General features: G+C 38.9%; 1 protein-coding gene and 1 long non-coding RNA gene across 5 annotated transcripts in view; one reads left to right on the top strand and one right to left on the bottom strand.

Annotated features, from left to right (window-relative positions):
• Window positions 1–7,453: 7,453 nt before the first annotated feature.
• LOC121732476 (sodium-independent sulfate anion transporter-like) overlaps window positions 7,454–21,632 on the bottom strand; it is a 35,825-nt gene continuing 21,646 nt past the window's right edge. For 2 of the 3 annotated variants that reach the window (XM_042122359.1, XM_042122360.1), the window contains exons 5-14: window positions 20,481–20,585; window positions 20,035–20,153; window positions 19,083–19,245; window positions 18,510–18,674; window positions 18,055–18,216; window positions 17,333–17,473; window positions 16,669–16,814; window positions 14,713–14,865; window positions 14,106–14,259; window positions 13,296–14,026 (exon numbers count right to left, since the gene is read on the bottom strand). In XM_042122359.1, coding sequence (XP_041978293.1) covers window positions 14,010–14,026; window positions 14,106–14,259; window positions 14,713–14,865; window positions 16,669–16,814; window positions 17,333–17,473; window positions 18,055–18,216; window positions 18,510–18,674; window positions 19,083–19,245; window positions 20,035–20,153; window positions 20,481–20,585 — 1,325 coding nt within the window. In that variant the 3' untranslated portion in view covers window positions 13,296–14,009. Of the gene's footprint in view, window positions 7,466–13,295; window positions 14,027–14,105; window positions 14,260–14,712; window positions 14,866–16,668; window positions 16,815–17,332; window positions 17,474–18,054; window positions 18,217–18,509; window positions 18,675–19,082; window positions 19,246–20,034; window positions 20,154–20,480; window positions 20,586–21,632 lie in introns of those variants that run through there. The other variant, XR_006036383.1, reaches the window with a different exon arrangement.
• On the top strand, window positions 9,095–21,317 carry LOC121732477. 2 transcript variants are annotated; one of them, XR_006036384.1, is made up of 3 exons: window positions 9,095–9,106; window positions 15,914–15,921; window positions 21,205–21,317. It is a non-coding gene; the product is annotated as an uncharacterized LOC121732477 (long non-coding RNA). The 2 variants fall into 2 exon arrangements; XR_006036385.1 differs by lacking the exons at window positions 9,095–9,106; window positions 15,914–15,921 and adding exons at window positions 10,614–10,624; window positions 10,812–10,814.

Raw genomic sequence — 21,632 nt, 5'->3', positions numbered from 1 at the left:
GTTAAAAAATAAAAAGTAAAAGTAAAGTAAGTTTAAATAAAAATAAACCATGTTTAATTAATCCAATCCACCAGGCTAACATAAAAGCGAAGGTATTTTTTTTTTAATGGACGCTTCACACCACGTCAGTCTGGCTCCGTGGTAAGTACCTGAAGGACTTGTGTTACAGGTACCAGACAAATAATACATACAGGAAATAATATATTTAATACTTTTATACTATGCATATATTTAAGATTTTTATTATATGATACACATATTTAATACACATCCATGACCCAGGAACTTTGAAAACTTTTTGTTCCGTCGGCGGGATTCGAACCCGCGACCCCCGGCTTGAGCTACCAACGCGCTCACCACTGAGCCACCGAGGTCGTCGAGGTATAAAAATATATAAATCCCTAAAACGGGCGTGCGTTACCGCTCGTTATGTTATGAATATTTTCCGTTAGCCAAGGAACCCCCGGTATGAAATAAAGACTCCCCTAACGAAATTAAATGGTTCCGTACAATACAAGTTTTATACAAGGAAGACGCTACTAAATACGCGATAATAAGTATGTTTAAAGTTGGGTATTTCTTGACATTCATTGATTAGCAAATAAAATTAATATGAATATGCCGCATCACGCATGCGGATGATATCAAAAACTATATAATTATATAAGATGACGCACATTTTGTAATAGGCAGTAGACGTACTGTGTAGCCAGTAGCATACATTATTAAGAACCATTAGAATTTACCAGCTTATTAAAATCATATAGTAGTAATTGAGGCAAGGCGCTGGAACTTAGAACAAACTGAGACTGCGCTTTTGCTTATTGACGATATTGGTACAAATTATTTCCAAATAACAGCAAAACGCGCATTTCCTAGCTCCATCAGTGGCTAATGCTGGGCGGTTAGGGATAATGCGATTATTAGTTTATGAGATGGGCGCGTGACGAACAGACGTACTATCAGCATCCCCCAATGAAGTTACCGACCCATCTCCACTTGAGATAGTTTTTAACTACTGTTAAAGAACTTGTTTATTCCGGAATTGCCAATTTAACTCCTCGATACGGCACAAACTCTGTTAAAAAGTTGTGCTCCTCAACGATTATGCTATCCTAGTCATAATGATCGATGAGAAAATAAATAATGAAACGTTGTTGCAATGGGCAACAAAATATTATGGCGCTATGGCTGTAGGGTTTATCCTGTCAATTGTCGTGTCAAACAGCTGTCATATGTCACGAAATAGCTTCGACATGTCACGGTATAGCTGTCATATGTCTGTCTGACACGACATTTGACACAAAAGACCCTACCTTCCCTGGCAAATGATATTCGAAAACCCTCATTCTCTGATACTAGACTTACCGAATCTGCTAAACATGCATATTGCATACCTACAGCACATTATAGCAATATTGCTATACTGTGCCTACAGGGATTTTGTGGCACTTGGATGATACACATGGATGATGGAACAAAATATAGGTTTGAGCGCATTTGTATGAAAAAAACTGTCTTTCAAGAGATAGCTATTTCAATAGTCACGCGCTAAAATATTCTTGTAGCCAACCAGAGCAAAATGAAACATTAAACAATATATCTTCGAAAAGACACAGTCATTGGATAGTTGATTGACAACGGGTGGAAGAGTGATACGCTCAAGCTGTGTTAAAATATAATGAACGACCTACAGCCGCCCACTGCGATCATCAATCCTGTTCCACTCGATTTGCCAACTTAATCAGATGACGACGCGAATAACGCGATATTTCGACATTTATCCTCCAATGCGTAGTGCGAGCGCGCGTGTTTCACTGAGATTCACTGTTCCCCTATTAATGCACAAGGGTTACAAAAGTTTATAAACGCTCCTAGGTTTACAGGAGTTTATTATAATAAACTCCTGTAAACCTAGGAGCGTTTATCCATTCAATAGCTAACTGGTTATGAGTTCCTTTTTGAATGAAATAAACTTCTGACAAAAAAATTCGAGAGAAATCGGTCATATAATAACAAACATAATTATATTTTAATGCCCGAATTCTTAACACCATCGGGATAGATGTGGCATGATTAAAAAATGATTTTTAAATATTCCTTTTTGCCTCTGCTTCAGTTTTCATTTTTAACCGACTTCCAAAAAGGAGGAGGTTATATTTGTCAGCACTGTAGAAAAATATTCTTGTATCTCTTCGTTTCAACAAAAACAAAACAAAAATTAGCCGCGCATAGAATTCCTTTTTGTAAGCCGGTTAAAAAGTGTTAAAACCGAAGTATTTCGGAATGTAACATTGTTGTAGTCTGTTAACAGTGTACACGCCGGCTTTAAATTACTGGCCGCTGTGAAAGTTCGAGTCGCCATTGTATTCTGTTTTATTGTATTCTGAATAATCTACGTTCTGAATCTAGAGAGATTAAGAACTAGATGATGCCCGCAATTCTGTTAGGCCAAAATTCGTTTTTCCGGGATAAAAAGTATCCTATGGGGGCTATGGGCTATGTCCTCCCCCGGAGCTCAAAGTACCGAATGGTTTCATACCGAAGAAGTACAAGGGGTGACAGACGTGCGAGTAAGTACGCGGACTTATGGCTCGACGATCTTAAGAGCCCACATGACCCTAACTTGACTACATACTTTGAACTAGATCTCAAAATCTGTAAGGTCTAGAAAACTGATTTTTTGACACAAGTAACTTCAGTTCATAAAGATTAAATGCTCAAGACGAAAACACGATTACTCAAAAAATGCTCGATAATTTCTTTTTTACAAAAAACCTTGTTTTAGACACATTTTTGCTTTAATCTTCGAAGTTTGCTGTCTTTTCTTTAATATTTTTTAATACTTATCTAAAAAGGTATTGATAAAACCTAAATTTGCTCAAAACACTTTTTTCATAATCATTATAGTTCGTCTTTTATTCAAGTAAAACTAACTCGGCGATGATAGTCTAACAGCACTTCAAAAATTATTTTCTCTATATTATCTCAATAGAACTCGGTCCAATAATGCTCCATGAACCCTGAAATGAGAGCTCCTTGTGCATTATCAGTGCTGGGACCCTGGTAACTTCGCCCATAACTTTGTCGTCTAACTCCGAACATTATCGTCTACCCGTCATCTTCGAACAAACTAGCATACTCTTTGAGTTTTATTTAGGGAATCAATTAAGTATTAACTCTTATTTGTTATTAGATGGATCGAGAGAAAATCGTCCATTGACCTCGGCTGATGGCTCACAAAACTTGTGGGTGGTAACGAGATAATATCTGTACTGGATAATATAAAGCTGACGAGTTTGTTTTCTTTTTATTAAATAAGGGGGCAAACGAGCAAACGGGTCATCTGATGGAAAGCAACTTCCGCCGCCCATGAACACTCGCAGCATCAGGAGAGCTGCAGGTGCGTTGCCGGCCTTTTAAGAGGGAATAGGGTAATAGGGGAGAGTAGGGATGAGAAGGGAAGGGAATAGGGGAGGGTAGGGAAGAGAATAGGGTTGGGGATTGGGCCTCCGGTAAACTCACTCACTTGTTTCACACCGGTTTTCTGTGAGAACGTGGTATTTATCCGATCGAGCCGGCCCATTCGTGCCGAAGCATGGCTCTCCCACGTATAAACGTTTGTTTGAACGCCTTAATCACATGAACTAGTAGACCGACTTTTATGTAATATCACACAAATATATTAAGTAGGTATACTGTATAGAGTAGACCACGGTTGAAGGAAATAGGCTAATTATTATTTTGGGGGAAAATGTACGGTCCCTACGAATTTTTTTACACGGGTGAACCGCGCGGAACTAGTTTGTAACGAAAGATACAAAGTAAAATACTTATTATGCAGTTAAATCATCTATTTTTCTCCTTGTTTTATTTCATCAACATAAAATAAAATCGGCCAAGGCCCAAGTGCGAGTTGGACTCGCGCACGAAGGGTTCCGTACCATTATAAAGCAAAAATAGTAAAAAAATGAGATTTTTGTGTGGGAGCCCCCTTAATTGTTAATTTTATTTAAATGTTATTATTAATTATTAAAGTATAAATACAGCTGAGTATTTTGTGAACATTTCAGGTGCCTACATGTTGTTATCATTGATATCTACCGAGCAAAAAATGTTTGACAAAAACACGTTTGGTGTATGCCCCCCTTAAATATTTAATTTATTTTATTTTTAGTACTAGATTATGTCCGCAACTCTGTTGTGCCAAAATTGGTTTATCGCGCGGGAACCAAACTTTTTCCGGGATAAAAAGTATCCTATGTCCTTTCCCGGGACTCAAAATATCTCCAATTCTCCGTGCCAAATTTCAGCAAAATCGGTTCAGCGGTTTGAGCGTGAAGAGGTAACAGACAGACAGACAGACGGACGGACAGACAGACAGACACACTTTCGCATGTATAATATTAGTATTAAGTATTATATATTAGCTTAACGCTAGGATTTGTTATAGCGGCAACAGAAATAAATCTGTGAAAATTTCAGCTCCATGGCTATTACCGTTCTTGAGTTAGACATACAGACAGACAGTCTGACAGACGGACAGACATCTAAGTCTTAGTAATAGGGTCCCGTTTTTACCCTTTGAGTACGGAATCCTAAAAATCCTCTGTTTTCACAGAGGAATAATTTCTCCTGTCCGATAGTGAAGAGTTAAGTGCTGTAACTAAAAGCTGACCGCAACCAGGAGCGCAGCAGCGTGCGGCGGTGGACGCTCGAGTTAAACCGACACTGGAAATCAAATCTCGCGAGATAAACGCCCGAATACTGCATTCAAACACGATACCATATACTGTGGAGTGTGGACTTCAGGAAATGAAAACATTTAAATAAATAAATAAATAAAACTTTATTTCAGACTAGTTTTGTCCATAGATTTGTTAGAGATAGTAACAATTAGCTTAATATATAAGTATATTAGTAGTGTTAGTAGAGTCTGTATAATATTTACGACTCAAGCCTACCCCTATCTCCATCCAGTATTTTTGAATGGGACAGTCTAATTTAGAGGCAATGATGTTCAATAACGATGCTACCGAAACCCGTCAACGCGAGACTCAGCAAACATTTTTGACGCACTGCAGCGCCATGGCAGCCCAAGCAGCATTCTGAAGATATTGTTGTATTGGACGCGCAGGACGCTGTAGGTTCGGCGCAAGTATGTCAGCCACAGGCAGCGTTGCCAGATTTTTTTTGTGCCCAGTCGGGACTTTGGAACTTTTTGAGTGAAAAGCGGGATTCTCCAGTCAAAAGCGGGACAAAGTAAAAAAAGGTATAACATCGAAAGTTTTTTGAATTTTTTTCATTTTATTTGCGTTAATTTACGGGACAATAGATAGCAAAAGTAGCCAAAGAAATTCCACCCCTCTACCTCCCACACTCTTATCTTCATTACGCTCCTTGCTTTCTCAGCACGCTGCACGTACGTTCGGGCTTTCCCCGAAAAGCGGGACCGAGCCTGTCCCGCGCGGGACATTTAATTTTGATGAAAAAATCGGGACGTCCTGCCAAAATCGGGACGTCTGGCAACGCTGGCCACAGGCCACCCGAATAAAACGACTGACAGAACGCTTTGAACAGAGTAGTTTTAACGTCCGTAGTACAGCGAGAGAACCTGCGAGCTATCATATTGCCCATTTTATAGCGTTATAAAATGTTACTTGCTGAGTGCTGATTTTCATTATAAGAGACAGATTACAGAGTACAAGCGTTGCTAAGTTATAAGACAAGCGTCTTATAACTTAGCAACGCGCTTTAATTATTAGGTAAGTACTATAAGAATCAGGCACAATATAAATGCGTCCGGCCGAACGACTTTTAATTGGTATATTTTAAGTAAACAAAACTTGTTGGAATGGTAATTTTTTTATCAAATGTGTTTTGGTAAAAAAATATTCTGCGCGGTTTTTTTTTTTCTTTTTTGTCTATTTTATGTATTTATTTATTTTTACCACTTATTTCAGGCATCTAAGCCCATAATACAAATACCTTACAGACTAATATACCTACACACTGACATAGTATGTACGTACGTAGTACTTACTACCTCAGTGTACCTACATATTATTATTATTTATACTTAAAACTACACTTTGTCACGTGTTGACGGCTACATGACGCGCTTCGTTGCGGAATCCGGAGTCTCCCCCGGAACCTCCGGTAGACCACATCTATCGGCCAACTAAGGCGCCTCAAAGGTCGAAAGAAGATTCGTCGGTACTCTCACCGCAAAGGAACTAAAGTTAATTTTGTGGCGACTGGCGAGACTGCAGACGCTCGACCCTCAGGCGCAGTGTCGGTTTATTTAAATAACAAATTAATATTGACATTTAAAAAGGAAATTGCGCCAAATCATTGCACTTCCAAGCTTTTTGGGAAATGTTCCAACCACATCCAACCATAAGAAGCACAGTACAAATGCTTCTTAGTCATATTGACTCATAATAGTCCATAGACTCAGCTAAGCGTGGGAACGCCATGCTTCGGCACGAATGGGCCGGCTCGACCGGAGAAATACCACGTTCTCATAGAAAACCGGCGTGAAACAGCGCTTGCGCTGTGTTTCGCCGATTGAGTGAGTTTACCGGAGGCCCAATTTACCCTATTCACTTCCCTACCCTCCCCTATTACCCTATTCCCTCTTAAAAGGCCGGCAACGCACTTGCAGCTCTTCTGATGCTGCGAGTGTCCATGGGCGACGGAAGTTGCTTTCCATCAGGTGACCAGTTTGCTCGTTTGCCCCCTTATTTCATAAATTTATAGGTTGGGAGAGCCATGCTTCGGCACGAATGGGCCGGCTCGACCGGAGAAATACCACGTTCTCACAGAAAACCGGCGTGAAACAGCGCTTGCGCTGTGTTTCGCCGAGTGAGTGAGTTTACCGGAGGCCCAATCCCCTACCCTATTCAAAATCAAAATCAAAATCAAAATATTTTTTATTCAGAGTAATTTTTTTACAAAAATATTTCTGAACGTCGATACTAAGGTGCCTACCACCGGTTCGGGAACTAACCCAGCGAGAAGAACCGGCGTAAGAAACTCGCACGGGGCCATCTTTTACTAAAAAGATGGAAAATTACAATTTGAACATATATAGTGCACCAAGGCTTTAAATGAATATGTCAATGGGCGCTGCTGGTAAAGAAGAACTGTCAAAAATGACGTTTTTGTATGAAAACAGCGCTAGTTCCCCCTCTCGCCACGTTCATTTAAAGCCTTGTCGAACTGTAACAATATTATGACTTAAATCTATTTACAACAGGAATTATAAAGAGTATTCAAGTAGCCTGTAAGAACCACCCTATTCCCAAGGTGTGTTGTCGTCGATGAAATCATTGATTTTATAATAAGCTTTAGTACACAAACGTTCTTTCCCTTTCCTACCCTCCCCTATTGCCTTCCCTTCCCATCCCTACCCTCCCCTATTACCCTATTCCCTCTTCAAAGGCCGGCAACGCACCTGCAGCTCTTCTGATGCTGCGAGTGTCCATGGGCGACGGAAGTTGCTTTCCATCAGGTGACCCGTTTGCTCGTTTGCCCCCTTATTTCATAAAAAAAAAAAAAAAAAAAAAAAAGCTATCCAAAGTCCACAGTCGACGTGGCTAGAATCTACCGTAAGTTACCAAGTTATGTATCATCCCAGCCCGGGCCGCGCTGGCTCAATTTATTACTGTGACGTCATTTTGGCAGCACCACACGGTCCTGTTTTCCTGGTATATTTTTATTATTGGATTAAGGAAACAAAAAAAGGAAATGCAGTTTTTATAGTGATAAGTGGTCATACTGCGGGGCTAAAATGGTCACATTTAGCAATTCCTCTCAATCAATTCAGCAAATGAATTGTCAAAACTGTCAAACTGACAAATGTCAAATCAGTACAAAAATACATATGTAAATGAATTGCAAGCAGAGTTGCATTTTGCGATTTTAGAAAAAGGAATCATATTATGATTCATATCATGATTCTTCAAAGCGACCATTTTAGCCCCGCAGTCCGGTCAACGAACATGTAGTTGTGTACATTGACATACTGTTATTGTTTCTGTCACTACATTGGACTAGTTTCCACGTCTGAAAGAGATGAGGAGCGATAGGTGAATCGCCGATTTTTACGAGTTCGGTGACCTCTATAGTGGCGATGTTATCTTAGTCCAAATACATCTTAATTTTAGAGTTTTCATTACAGTATCCGTTGTTTTATATTGATTGGACGATGTTCAAGCATTTGTGTAACTATCACCCCAAAAGTAATAATGTATCGAGTTATGATTTATGAATGCAGTCATGTTTTTAGATAATTTAGAACAAGACTGCATTCATAATTCAACAAAAAAAATAATGTGGGTTAATTCACTTAATACACAAATGCTTAACAGCGAACATATTTTATTTATTGTAGCATTAATGTGGCCTCAGCATTATCAAATCAAAATTTCAAAACAGCCAACCCTCTCTGAAGTTTTCGTCTCAATATATCTTGTTTTCGTTAAACACAAATATTTGAGATACTGTTATCCTCTGCATTAAATTGTAAGTCGCAACTCGCAACAATGAGGACTTAAGTCTTATTTATTGAATTTGTTAAAACATTTTACATAAACGTCGCCTACGAAATAAAGGCAACATTGTACCATTCTCAACTTTGCCTGGGCTTTGTTAACAAAGACAATCTAATTTGACTATTTGAAAATGTTCAATTGGAATGACTCTCAGCTCTTTCGATCATAATTTGCGAATTTTAGGGCCTGTTTCACTACTTTCTGATGAAGTGCCGAATAGGCTATACACAACTTTTTTGACAGATGCTCCATACTTGATCTGTCTTTGATTGGTGGATAGCCTATTCGTCACTTATCAGGAAGTGATGACGCAGGCCCTTAGTATATAAACTTCTTATCTTGGCATCAGTTTAGGCAAAATTTAATCTCGCTGACTAACACACAAAAATATTGGTTACTGTACTAGATGTCGCCCGCAACTCCGTCGCGCCAAGTTCGTTCATCACGCGGGAGCTCTACATTTTTCCTCCACAAAAACTATCCTCAGTCGTTTTCCAAGAGTCCAGACTCAAGACTCAAAGTATCTCCACAATATCTAATCGGAAGTGGTCTTATTACACCCTGTATATCTATGTAAATATAAGTTATAGTACTATGTTTTATCCCATAATATGCTATTGGCCATATTTTCGTCGGAACAAATCCAACTAGTTCTCATGTCCATATTTCGAAACCGTTGTTAGCAATACACGCAATATACCGTGCGCAACAGACGCGACGGTTATTCGGCTATCAACAGGCGTATCTCTATTCTCTATCAGCCCGACGATAAACAAGCATACTATACGTTGTGCTGTACTAGCAGTAAAGCCGTGCACACGCGTCTATCTATTGTCAAGTCCATCAAATTAGGGTCAATTCAGACGGCAACGCGACGCGTAGATGCATTTTTTTATTGAATCGACAGACTTGCATGACGTCTCACCTGTCAAATCCATACAAATTTAGAAATGCATCTACGCGTCGCGTTGCAGTCTGAATTGACCCTTTAGAGTACCGTCCCCAACGTGGCCAACCCAATGCTTCTCATAAATTGAACGATTACTGTGGTTAGTTATGTAAGGAACTGGTTTTGCATTTCGCATTTAAATTTTGTCCGTCTGTTTACATCCTACGTTATAAATACTCAATATGGGCAATAGACCCGCGGCCATTTTAGTTTCAATATTGTACCCACATTTTACGTCGTTGATATCAACTGCAATACCATAATATATTTTTTTAATTAAATATTGTCCGCAGCTTTGTTCGTACGGAAAGAGAACAACATTTATTTAACATTTCCAAACTAACGCATAATATGTACCTACGAAAAGAGAACATCTATTGTAATAACCGAAAAATTTGTTTGTTTGAACGCGCTAATCTCAGGAACTACAACTGGTCCGATTCGAAAAATTATTTCAGTGTTAGATAGCCCATTTATCGAGGAAGGCTATAAGGCTATATTTTATCACGCTAAGAGTAATTTAATAGGAGAATGTGGAAAAAACGGGGGAAATTATTTGAAAGGGCTTATCGCGAACTACTCTCCCTGATAATGAGGGATGGGCTCTGGGTGACTTACCCTTACTACGACTTCTTTTATAGTCTTTTGACTTTTCACAAACAACCATTAACTACTATTAACAAATTAGTTTAATTGTCCACACGTGTGTCACTAAAGTGACACGTTACAGTCGATATGTAATTAAAGATAGTTAACGAAGTTATTCCCGCGGGGGATGTGGGAAGGGGGTGACGGGTCACTTCACACGAGACATTTTCATTAGTTGGCCGAAATTGAGGTTATGTGGTGGTTGCAACTATGTTCGTAAATGAATATAGATACATTATTATTATTATAATAGTTGAGGCCCCTTCCGTTGGGCAGAAGTTTACCGTGCGAACCGTACATTTTCCCGGAATAATGTACATTCCCGGGACTCGAAGTATCAACAAACAGAGACACAGACATACTAGCCGACGGACAGACAGACAAACACATTTTCACGTTTGTAATACTAGTATGGATGAGGTAAAAATGTTTCAACTTTAGGCTATACTGACCCAAAAAATCAAACATCGTCCTTCTCTCTTCACACTCACGCCCGTCTTTCATATGCCAGGTGAAAAAGGACGACGCGGAATCATCGCCAAGTAAGTTTTACTTGGTACTACTAATATATATTCTGTGGTTTTACCTAATATATATTCTGTGGTTTTACTTGAATAAAATACGAACTATAATGATTATCAAAAAAGTATTTTGAGCAAGTATAGGTTTTATCAATGCCTTTGTAGCAGTACCTACGTTCGTTCGCCGATGAAACAAAGAAAACAACGCGCTCTGAAAAGAACGCACGCCGTCTTTGTATACGTTCGTTATAGAAGTTGAAACACAGAAGAAAATCGCTCTGCAAAGAACGTACGTTCGCAATGACAAGAGAAACAGCTGTCCGTGTAATAATACCGGACATGAACCGGCCTTGAAAAAGGCATTTTTCTAATAAGAATTCTTCGCAACAACACTACGCGTCTTCACATCGCGGCTACGTCGAGCGAGGGATCTTCGCAGCGTGGCTACGGTCTTCATGGCGTTTGCAGAGTTTCCATCTTCACAAAATGGCGGCACTACTATAATTATTACCGGCACGGCGGCGACCGGCAGCGAGACGTCGTCTGTATGGAATGCGCGCGCGGACTGAATTCGCGGCCCGCGAGAGCCCATATTTATACTCGGGCGATGCCAGCGCCGCGAGCCGCGGCGCGGCCAGTTTCTCGCGCGGCAATCATAATTGCTTTGTAAATATTTCTTATTCAATTTTTTTCCCTTTCTAATTTTTGTAAATGTTTTTATCCCTTTCTGTACATCTCTTTCTAATTGTAATAGCCAATCACAATCAATCTTTTAACCTTTGTACATTTTGTAATAATAATAATTAACTCATTTTTTTGTATATAAGCAGCGCATTTTTGTAAATAAATCACTTCAGTTCACCACAGTAAATCGAGTTTTACTCTTTACTCCTCCGACCTCTAGTGAACTCTTAGAGAGACCAACCGGTCCTCTAAACCTTTTTAGATATTAAAATTATTTATTAAAGAAAAATCAGCAAACTTCGAAGATCCATCTAAAACAAGGTTTTTTGTAAAAATAAATCTATCGAGTATTTTTTCAGTAATCGTGTTTTCGTCTAGAGCATTTAATCTTCATGAACTGAAGTTACTTGTGAAAAAAAATATCTGTTTTCTAGACCTTACAGATTTTGAGATCTAGGTTTAAGTTAGTATAAGTCAAGTTAGGGTCAGGTGCATTCTTAATACCAGACACTAGACGTATGATAATGTTATAGTACATTTTCGTGATTTGTGTTTTGTTGTATTAGCAGCTGCTCCTAAAGCTGCGCGTGCACTGGATCGGAATCGGAGCGTACGGATTTGTTGCTTTGTATTGATTTGTATGGTACTGCGTGCACTGGACGGCATTTCTGCGCCTGAGACCGGAATTTATGCCGATGACGTCATCCGCAGCCGCGTATATGGGTCAATTTATATATTTAGTGCAGAGTCAAAGCGCATCGCAACAAAGTATCAAAACTGAAAATAGCAAATCCAACCTTAACTCCAAAGCGTTAACGCACACATTTCATATATACATTAATAACTAAATTGCCGATGCGGAATCCGGATGCAGTGGACGCACCCCATCGGAATTTCGTAAATGACGACGCTCCGTACGCTCCGTACGCTCCGATTCCGATGCAGTGGACGCGCAGCTTAAACGAGCAATATTTTTAGTGTGCAATATCACGTATTGCATAAAATAATTGACCGTCTAGGGTTGATAGTGAACGTCGCGCGACTTCAATCTAATTGTCAAGTGGTTCAATGATATTGAAGCGTGATATTTACAATACAATTATTGATCGTCTAGGGGCCGGCTACAACACCACACAAAATACAACTTGTTTATGTACTCCAGCCGGGCTAGCACGGCCACTAGTAGAAATGCGAAAATATAGACAAACTGTGGACATAAACTAAAGGTCCGTTCCGATCTTTACTGCGGCCAATCGCGACCGACAAAAATTCAATTATAATGCCACTTTATGACAGACTATAATATTGGTCATAAAGTAGGATATTATTTGAATATTTAGGACTATAGTCTGTCATAAAGTGGCATTTTAATTGAATTTTTCGGAACGAAAAAAATATCGGAACTTCACCTTAAGTTTATCTCCACAGTTTGTCTACACTTTCGCATTTCTACTGGTGGCCGTGCTAGCCCGGCAGAATTCAGCTGATATTTCCAGCGGTTCGTATAAGTGACATCTGTTATTAAACTAACAAACTGTTACAACAGAAAGGTTACGATAATTTTTATTACATAATATTATACCTTTTTCGTTTGCTCTATTTTTTTAAGATGGCATTATTGTAAATGATATTATTATTTAGTTACTTAAGTGAAAATGATTCTGAATATTAAAAGACGTAACTTTAAATTGAGTAAAAATACTACTTAATTTAAAAATTAATATAAAGTAACTTTAAAATAATAACAGTTTGCTATACTCAACTGCTAGTCTCAATGAGTTTCAAGAGAAAAAATAATATACTTTTCTTATTTTGTGGGGAGGGGTCGGGTATATCGTTCAGTAATCAGTACCGAAGGATCATTAAAATAATATATTTGGTTCTTCTAAATTTATTGTAATAATATTACATCGGTAACAATAATATCACTGCACTCCAGCACATTTATAAAATGAATTATATCAAAAATATTGTTATACATCTACATAATATAGCTAACAACGCTGATAAAAGAAAACATACGTATTATTATAAACTAAGTCAATTTCTTACATCAATATATAGTATTGGCAAGTCAACATGATCGTCTAAAATTATAATCTAAAGATTCACATAAATTAAAAGTCGTCAAAGTTGTAATAATTCAAATTCTTCTACATTTTCCCTATTCATAAAAATAATATGTTCACTTTCACTTACACTCATCTCTCCAAACTAAACATTAACAATTATATTCTTACAATATGTTATAATTATTAACGTTTCATAAACACTTTGGAATGCTTTAAATATAATTTACATAAAAAATATAAAACAAAATTGCGTATATATTGCAATTATGAATGTAAGTACAAAAGCACTGGTATTTATTTATTAAGTCAAATAGTGGGGATCAAATCCTGAGTACCATTTCGTTCTTTTTACTTTATACTAGAACATAGTAAATAAGGAACGTATAATCATATGTTTACACGGACATTCGGCATTCTTGAACACTTCTCAAAATTGAGGGCTACTTAAGTAGGTACACAATACACATTGAGTGTAGCTCTTACGTCTCTAGTAATTCAGACTTACTATCTACAAATTCACTAGTTTATCTATTTATCACAATATAAATTCTTCAGTTGATCTCTTCGGTGGTAGATGCTAGTCAAAATCCATACCTGAAAATAATCAAAAGTTAAATCAAGTACGCATATAATGATAAATGATAATAATTATAGCCTGTTACAACTTACAAACCTAGTATAAACAAGTCTATGCTGGGCCCCGCGACGAAGCTGCGTCGCACGGCGGGGTGCAACTCGCACAACGCGCGCTGCAGCGCCGGGCTGAAGTTCCACAACACGTAGCGGCGCTTCGCAGCGTCTAGCTCCTTTAGAACTTGTGCTAGATCCTGTGAAAAATAGCTTGAATTACATTTTTCCAATAATAACGTATGTTATTAATATAAATAATAAATAGAACCAGTACGAAGGTAGACCCTTGTGGCACCCCTATTAGAATTTTGATAAATATGGATAATTTTTTATTTATCTCAACAGTGACTAACGCGGAGTCTAAATAAGAATATGGGTTAAAAAGGGCGAGTGCTGCGTTACTTACCTCATCAACTGCGACTTGATACCTAATGCTACACGCAATCAAATGCTACATACAGATGAACTATCGGAGAATTTGATTTATAAGCAGATAGCGAACCGTATCTTGTAGGGTTGCGTCAAGTCGATGTCAATAATTGTGAACTGCTCACTAAACCTGATGAGAACCCAACAAAATAACATAGGACCACCATCTACCTGAGCATAAAATTCTGTACTATTGGGTACATCAATTATAATAACAATACCTCCGTGACAGCCACATCAGCTGACAGCAGGCGTGTGCCGTCGATAACGAGTAACCGCTCTGCCGCGCGTCGCACCGCACGCGTCAAACGCGCCGCGCCCGCCGACCGCAGCGCTCCCTCTAGCGTCACCATGGAACACTCACGTGACCCCACCTATATACAGTACGATCATGTATACAGGGTGTAACAAAACTAAGTGATAATACTTTAGAGTGTGTATGGGTCTGGTATATAGACTTCGGTGTGAAAGTAGCAGCTTGCCCATACAAATCACAAAAATTATATTTCTGCGTTAATACTTTCACGGTGAACTCTATATGCGTCCCTTGGACGCATACATACCCTAAAGAATTATCACTTCATTTTGTTACACCTTGAAGAGAATATTTAAGTAGAGATTCATATTATTTATTCAATGGTAATGGCGTTACATAAATTACTTATAGTAATAGACAAGATTTCATCACAATTTCTCTAATATAAACATTAATATAATATAACATAATATGGAAATTGGAATAGTAACTAAGGCTGGTATAAATAGTCAATACTTAAGATGCGACCCGGTCTCAAGACGCGGTTCGGCTCTGTGATTGGTCCAAATTTTGACAGCCAACCAATCACAGAGCCTGAACCGTGTCTAGAGACCGAGATACATCTGTACTGGCTATTATACCGGCCTAAGTGCATAAAACAGACAATCTTAAGATAACAACTCATGTCATAAAGGCATGTCTAAAGTAATCAAATTGATTACTGATTAGTGATAATTATTTTACACATTGTTATAAGTACATTTAAAATAAAACGACGCTGTATGTCAACGTATTTTTATGTTAAACGTAAGAACATTATTTTAACAATTCGACAATGACAGATTTTATAACAAAATTGCACTTAAATCTTATTTCTATACGAATAAAATTAAAAACATTCATAAAATATAATATCCCATATATTATATATCAAGTATGAATCCTTGGGGTACATCGATCGTTTTCCTCTTCTCTTCTACGATGCAACAGGGTGCATCAGGGGAGTATTTTTATCTCAGGAGCACATCCAACGTCTGCTAAGATAAAAAGACTGCCCAAATGAACACCCGACAAACACATTGGCAAGTGATTTTAGTCATCCTTCGATTTACTCAACCACGAGCGTCATCCGCGTGCGTACTTCGTATGAAGATCAAGAAGTAAAGTAATAATTGTCCACTTCTTGATCTTCATAATACGTACCAACATTATCTTCTAAGTATACTATCATAATTGGTACCGATAATTTACAACTTTTTTTAATATGGAAGCATTATTAGTGCTAAAATCTTTCGTGGACTTCATTATCGAAATTTGTACACTGACGCATAGCTTGGTCTCTTTTTTTCGGGCATATTACATTGCTATGGAGCTCCTATCCTACAGATCCTAAAGATAAAAAGCGATAAGTCAATGTACGAATTTCTCCATGCATCGGCGCACAACTCTTAGGGTCAAAAGGACCGCAACGCGACGCATAGATGCACTTAAAGTATGGAATTGACAGCCTGCAATCGCGTGAGACGTCATGCAAGTCTGTCAAATCCATAAAAATATTGAAATGCGTAGATAATGCATCGCGTTGCGTTCTGAATTTACCCTTAGAGCCAGTCCACACGACGCGTTGAGTCAGCGTTGCGTTGACGCAGCGCTGCCGTTTAACGCATAGCCGGCCACAGGGGCGCTACGTCATCGCAACGTTATTAGTTATTACGAAGCAGTCTTAACGTCAACACCCCCTCCGCCTCGTCTCGGGGGTTAATGATCGTCATGTGTACGTTGCGACGACGCAGCGCGCCCTGTGAACAACTTGGTTATTTGTATGTAAAACAACGCAACGGCAGCGCTGCGTCTACGCAACGCTGACGCAACGTGCCGTGTTTACTAGATCTTAAACGAACAGTAATAAAGTCTACATTACTTTGAACTGTTTGACTGTGATGTGCGGCCGCGCGGCGCCGGCTAGTATCCGCACCGCGTCCGCCGCGACGCCGGCCGCAATGCCGTACTCTAGTCCCACACCGGCACCGACTAGCACTGTTAGGATCCATACTAGCAGCTCCGTCTCTGAAATTATTTTTATTCATTTAAAAACTTTATGCTCATACAAAGGTGTACTAATGCCTTGTGGCATTGTCTACCAGTCAACCTTTGGGCGAATATTGTATATTTATATAAATATAGGTGCTAGTTAATTTTGACAGTCAATTATGCCAGTTATACAATGAATATTATACATAACATTATTTTGTCTTTGTTTTATAAGCGATATTTTCATTGTTTCCAACAAGAACGAACAATGGATATTGTCTAACTTTACAAAAAGGAGAAAAAAACATCAGTCTCTAAAAGTTTATATTTTAAAGCTTGTATTATAAGGCTCTACTAATAGACGAAATTTCACATCTTTTTAAATCATAGCATGTCCCTTTCATTCATACGCAAGAACATAATATGATGGCATATTTTAGTGACAAATTGATTCTTTTTTTTTTCTCACATAACATTAAAGGCTCAGACTCTAGTGTAGGGAGACATTGTATACTAAATACTAAAGTATATAACATAATAAGTGAATAACCAACTGCTATGCCTCCACAGCGTGCGCACGACCACCAGGTCTATGAGCGAGGCCATCGCCACCATGATGACGGCAGCCAGCGACGCGCGCGGGATGAAGTAGAACGCCTCGGCCAGCAGCGTCACGGCGAGCAGGACCACGCTCGCTGGAAGTTAAAATAGTAATAATTTTTACTGTCATACATAATATCGTCTTAGAACACATAAAATATAACAATTATCGTAAAAAATAAGATTTAAAAAGATCTGTTACAGAAACTTTGGGCTCATTGATGTATACACCTATGCAACCGTGGAAGAGCCATGCTTCGGCACGAATGGGCCGGCTCGACCGGCGAAATACCACGGGCTCACAGAAAACCGGCGTGAAACAGCGCTTGCGCTTTGTTTCGCCGAGTGAGTGAGTTTACCGGAGACCCAATCCCCTATCCTTTTCCCTTCCCTACCCTCTCCTATTCCTTCCCTACCCTCCCCTATTACCCTATTCCCTCTTAAAGGCCGGCAACCCACCTGTAGCTCTTCTGATGCTGCGAGTGTCCATGGGCGACGGAAGTTGCTTTCCATCAGGTGACGCGTTTGCTCGTTTGTCCTCTTATTTCATTAAAAAAAATGCAAAAAATAAAGAGGAAATCAATAGCAAACTATAGCGGGCAAGGCCTGCGTGGGCGACGCCGCCATGTTGCACGCGTCACCATGTCGCACGCGTCGCCGGCACGAGCGGGCCTACCTTTGAAGAAGCTGCCGGCGGGGCTGGTGACACCACAGGCGTTGTTGAGCGCGGTGCGCGTGAAGCTGCCGGTGGCGGGCATGGCCTGCGCGAACGACGCCACCATGTTGCAAGCTCCCACCGCTATCATCTCCTGCGTGCAGTCCACCGCTGAGCTGCCCGCTTGAGAACAAAAAAATGTTTGTGATTATGGACGACGACACTGAATCTTTGATTAAATGAAGACTGTAAATTAAACTAGCTTCCTCGTTATGAAACGCGATGCCCACATGCATGCGATGCTCTCTATGTTAACCCATGATGGACTAGACAGGCATATTCGTTCGCGTTCGCTCGTAATCGACGTCAATTGTACTCTGTCCATACCAGCAATATTGGCAAAATTGTCAGCGCAAATTATGCTACATGGTCCATCGTGAAAAAGGACTTACTTAGTCCAACTTTACTATGCTCACCGAAGGCCTTAGCAATAGCGATGCTCTCTAGTATCGCGACGAGGGGCAGCACCAGTCCCTGCGGCCCGTACGTCGCCAGCATGTCGCCGAAGTTGAGAGTTGTGTTGCCGACAACTGTGGAGAACGGGGGAGGACCGAAGTTGGGTAGACCACTATGGATCGTGCCTGGAATATAAGTGATATTGTAGGATGTATAGAAGAAAATATGCGCGAAAGTGGTGATGATGATTGTGATGATAAAATAGAAAACTGTATTTGGATTATTTATTATAGATATAACAAATATACCAGGTAAAGATTGTATGAAAGAAAATACGCGTCATGATAGTCGTGATGATGATAAAAAATATAACAGCAATGAGACTAATAATGACATTATCACAGAGGTAAACAGTGAAAGCGAAAGGCTTATTTACAATAACATGAGCGTAAGTGAAGATTATTATTAATCTAATTAAAGTTATAATAGACGAGTATATTATGATAATGACGCTTCTGCTGTTACTGACGATAAAGATGAAAGAGACGAAAAAATAATACTAAACAGCATATTAATGAAAAAATTAAACTAACCGGTAAGCGCAAAAGGCGTCTCTCCTTCGCGATACAACAGGAAAGCTAGAGTTGATCCCGCTAACACGACTAACGCGTTTCGCGCGCGCCCCATATACAGACATGCTGTAGCCAGCGTCGACCGCCACGGGCCATCGCTCGGAGACGGAGTGATTGATATAGCCTGGAATAATGCAAAAAATATGTAGATAAAGTTTAAGTGTTGATATAGTTTAAGAAAAAACACATCTATAACGTGAAACTTATTGGACTATTGAGACGGGAGCTGGTAAAGGAATAAAACATAAATCATAACGACAAAGTAACAAATATTTAAAAAGGTCACTGATAAAAACTAGTGAAAAGTCAGCGAGGTCGTTTTACAAATACAAAAGCCAAAAATTTTAAACAAGGACTGAGATCTAGCCTTAATAGAGACAAAGAGCCATGAAATAATCTATATATTAATACGTGAGAGAAAAACTTTGTAACCCTTTTTACGAAAAATGGGGAAACGTAGGTGCATGAAATTTCGCACAGTTATAGTTTATATGGAGAAGGAGTGCATCGAGCTAATATTATTTTAAAATGATGCTTTTATCATATATATTTTTAACAAATAAAACGTTACACACACTACGACACTACTACTAGGAAAAATGACAGATTTTTGAGTGACAAGCCTATACATACGAATTATACTCTTTTATTTATGGTTGAAGTCTGTTGACAACAAGTTGACAAATTGAAAATGGATTAAGGTTTTTTTATTAAATTTTAGATACTATTAGACAATGCTTAAACGGCCAGTCTGAGATCAGCTGAGTCCCAGAGACAAAAATTCAAAAAAACTATGATGAAGTCAATATTTTTTACAAAATATAGGTAGTAGTCCTAATGTCGTTGCAAGTAAGGTCGAATTTCGACCATTGGGCGATCTCTAGTATTAATAAATAGAAGATAAGAAACATACCTTAATGATATAGAGCGCCGCTATAGAAGACAAACCGAGTAGAGTGTCCCACAGTTGGACAGTTTTTATATTCTGGATGAAGCTCACAAATGCCGATATGAATGTACCGCCAGAGGAGCCTGTATCGATTGATAAAAAATTTAAGAAGGATGTATGAAATAAATTTAAAAAATGTTAAGCCTTCCTTGATAATGACAAGCAAAGGACTAACTGATGTAAGTAATAATACAATAGGCACTATACAAATAAACATTACTAAGTTATTACTTATTTAAGTAAGTTAAAAAATAAATTCTGAAACAACAATTAAGCATGATAAAATATGGATTAAGCTGTTTAAAGTTGAAGTATTGGGGTTGAAACAAGATGAAATAATGCTAAAAGTGCTGATGTTGATGGTACTAATGATAGTGATAATGACCTGGATGATAATGATGGTGTCTCACCAGTTGTTCTGAATAGGGACTTGAGCTGAGAAGCGGATATCTGTAGCGCTGCCGCTGTCGTGAAACCGCTTATCACAGGCTTAGATATGAAATCTAAGAGAAAACCTGAAATCATACAATATCAATGTAACAATCAGTATGTATTCATACTAGCGGTTTTTTTTTTTTGATTAATTTCGTTGCGGGTCCCAAGACAGATTTAGCTTGTCCCTCGGGCATCCCTGAGATCATATCAAAGGGTTTTCGTGGTGGCGGGAAAGTGTGGTGGGACTTTTGCCCGTATTAAAAAATACTAGCGGTCGCAATTAGAGAATATATGAATGAATAGAGTTTATGTCAAAATGTTCATTAAATTAAAGTTAAAAGTAATATCTAAATCTAACCGCCGTACTCAGAGACATTTATAATAATTTTGCTTAACTTTCAATGAAGACTTTTAATGAAGACTTTGACAGATAATGTATGGGGCTTACGTCAAAATTTTGCATTAATTATGTATATTACGCCTCTAGTCCACAGACGCTGCGAACTGCGAAACAGCGGCGAACCGATTTACTATCTCATCCGCCACACGACAATGCGTTATATTGCATCTCGCTCTATTCCTGTTTCGCATTGGTTTCGCAGATATTTCGCAGTTCGCAGCGTCGGTGGACTAGAGGCGGTTGAGTGTTCCACTCTGAGTGCGGCAGTTAATGACGGAGCAAGACAATTTAGTCGATAGACATGGACGTATAAAAAAGGCGGACGGAGTCCCACCATACACAAAACTGTGTCCTTCAGAATCGGCCAGCTGACACGCACGCATACATTATTACGCTAGTCCATAACATTTGACAGGCGTAACAATGTGTGTGAATGGGCCGAGGCTGAAAGCACAGTTCTGTATATATTAAGACTCCTTTTTTTCTACGTTCATGGAGATAGATTACTGATATGACATAACCTCACAACGTTACATAGGTTCGCCATCCGCTCATTACTCAATTTCTCTACCCAATCAAAACCATAAAAACAGATAATAATAAATAATAGCAGGAAATCAAGGTAAATTAAGATATATTATGTAATACTTTAAATATGTTGTAATAAAGGAAACGAATCGAGTCAAAGGCCTTATAGAAATCTGTTTGAAACATAAGATAATCATTT

This window comes from Aricia agestis, chromosome 12 (assembly GCF_905147365.1).
Source record: "Aricia agestis chromosome 12, ilAriAges1.1, whole genome shotgun sequence".
Taxonomy (NCBI): Eukaryota; Metazoa; Arthropoda; class Insecta; order Lepidoptera; family Lycaenidae; genus Aricia; species Aricia agestis.
Note: the sequence above shows the minus strand (reverse complement) of the source record. Positions and strands in the feature narration are given on the sequence as shown.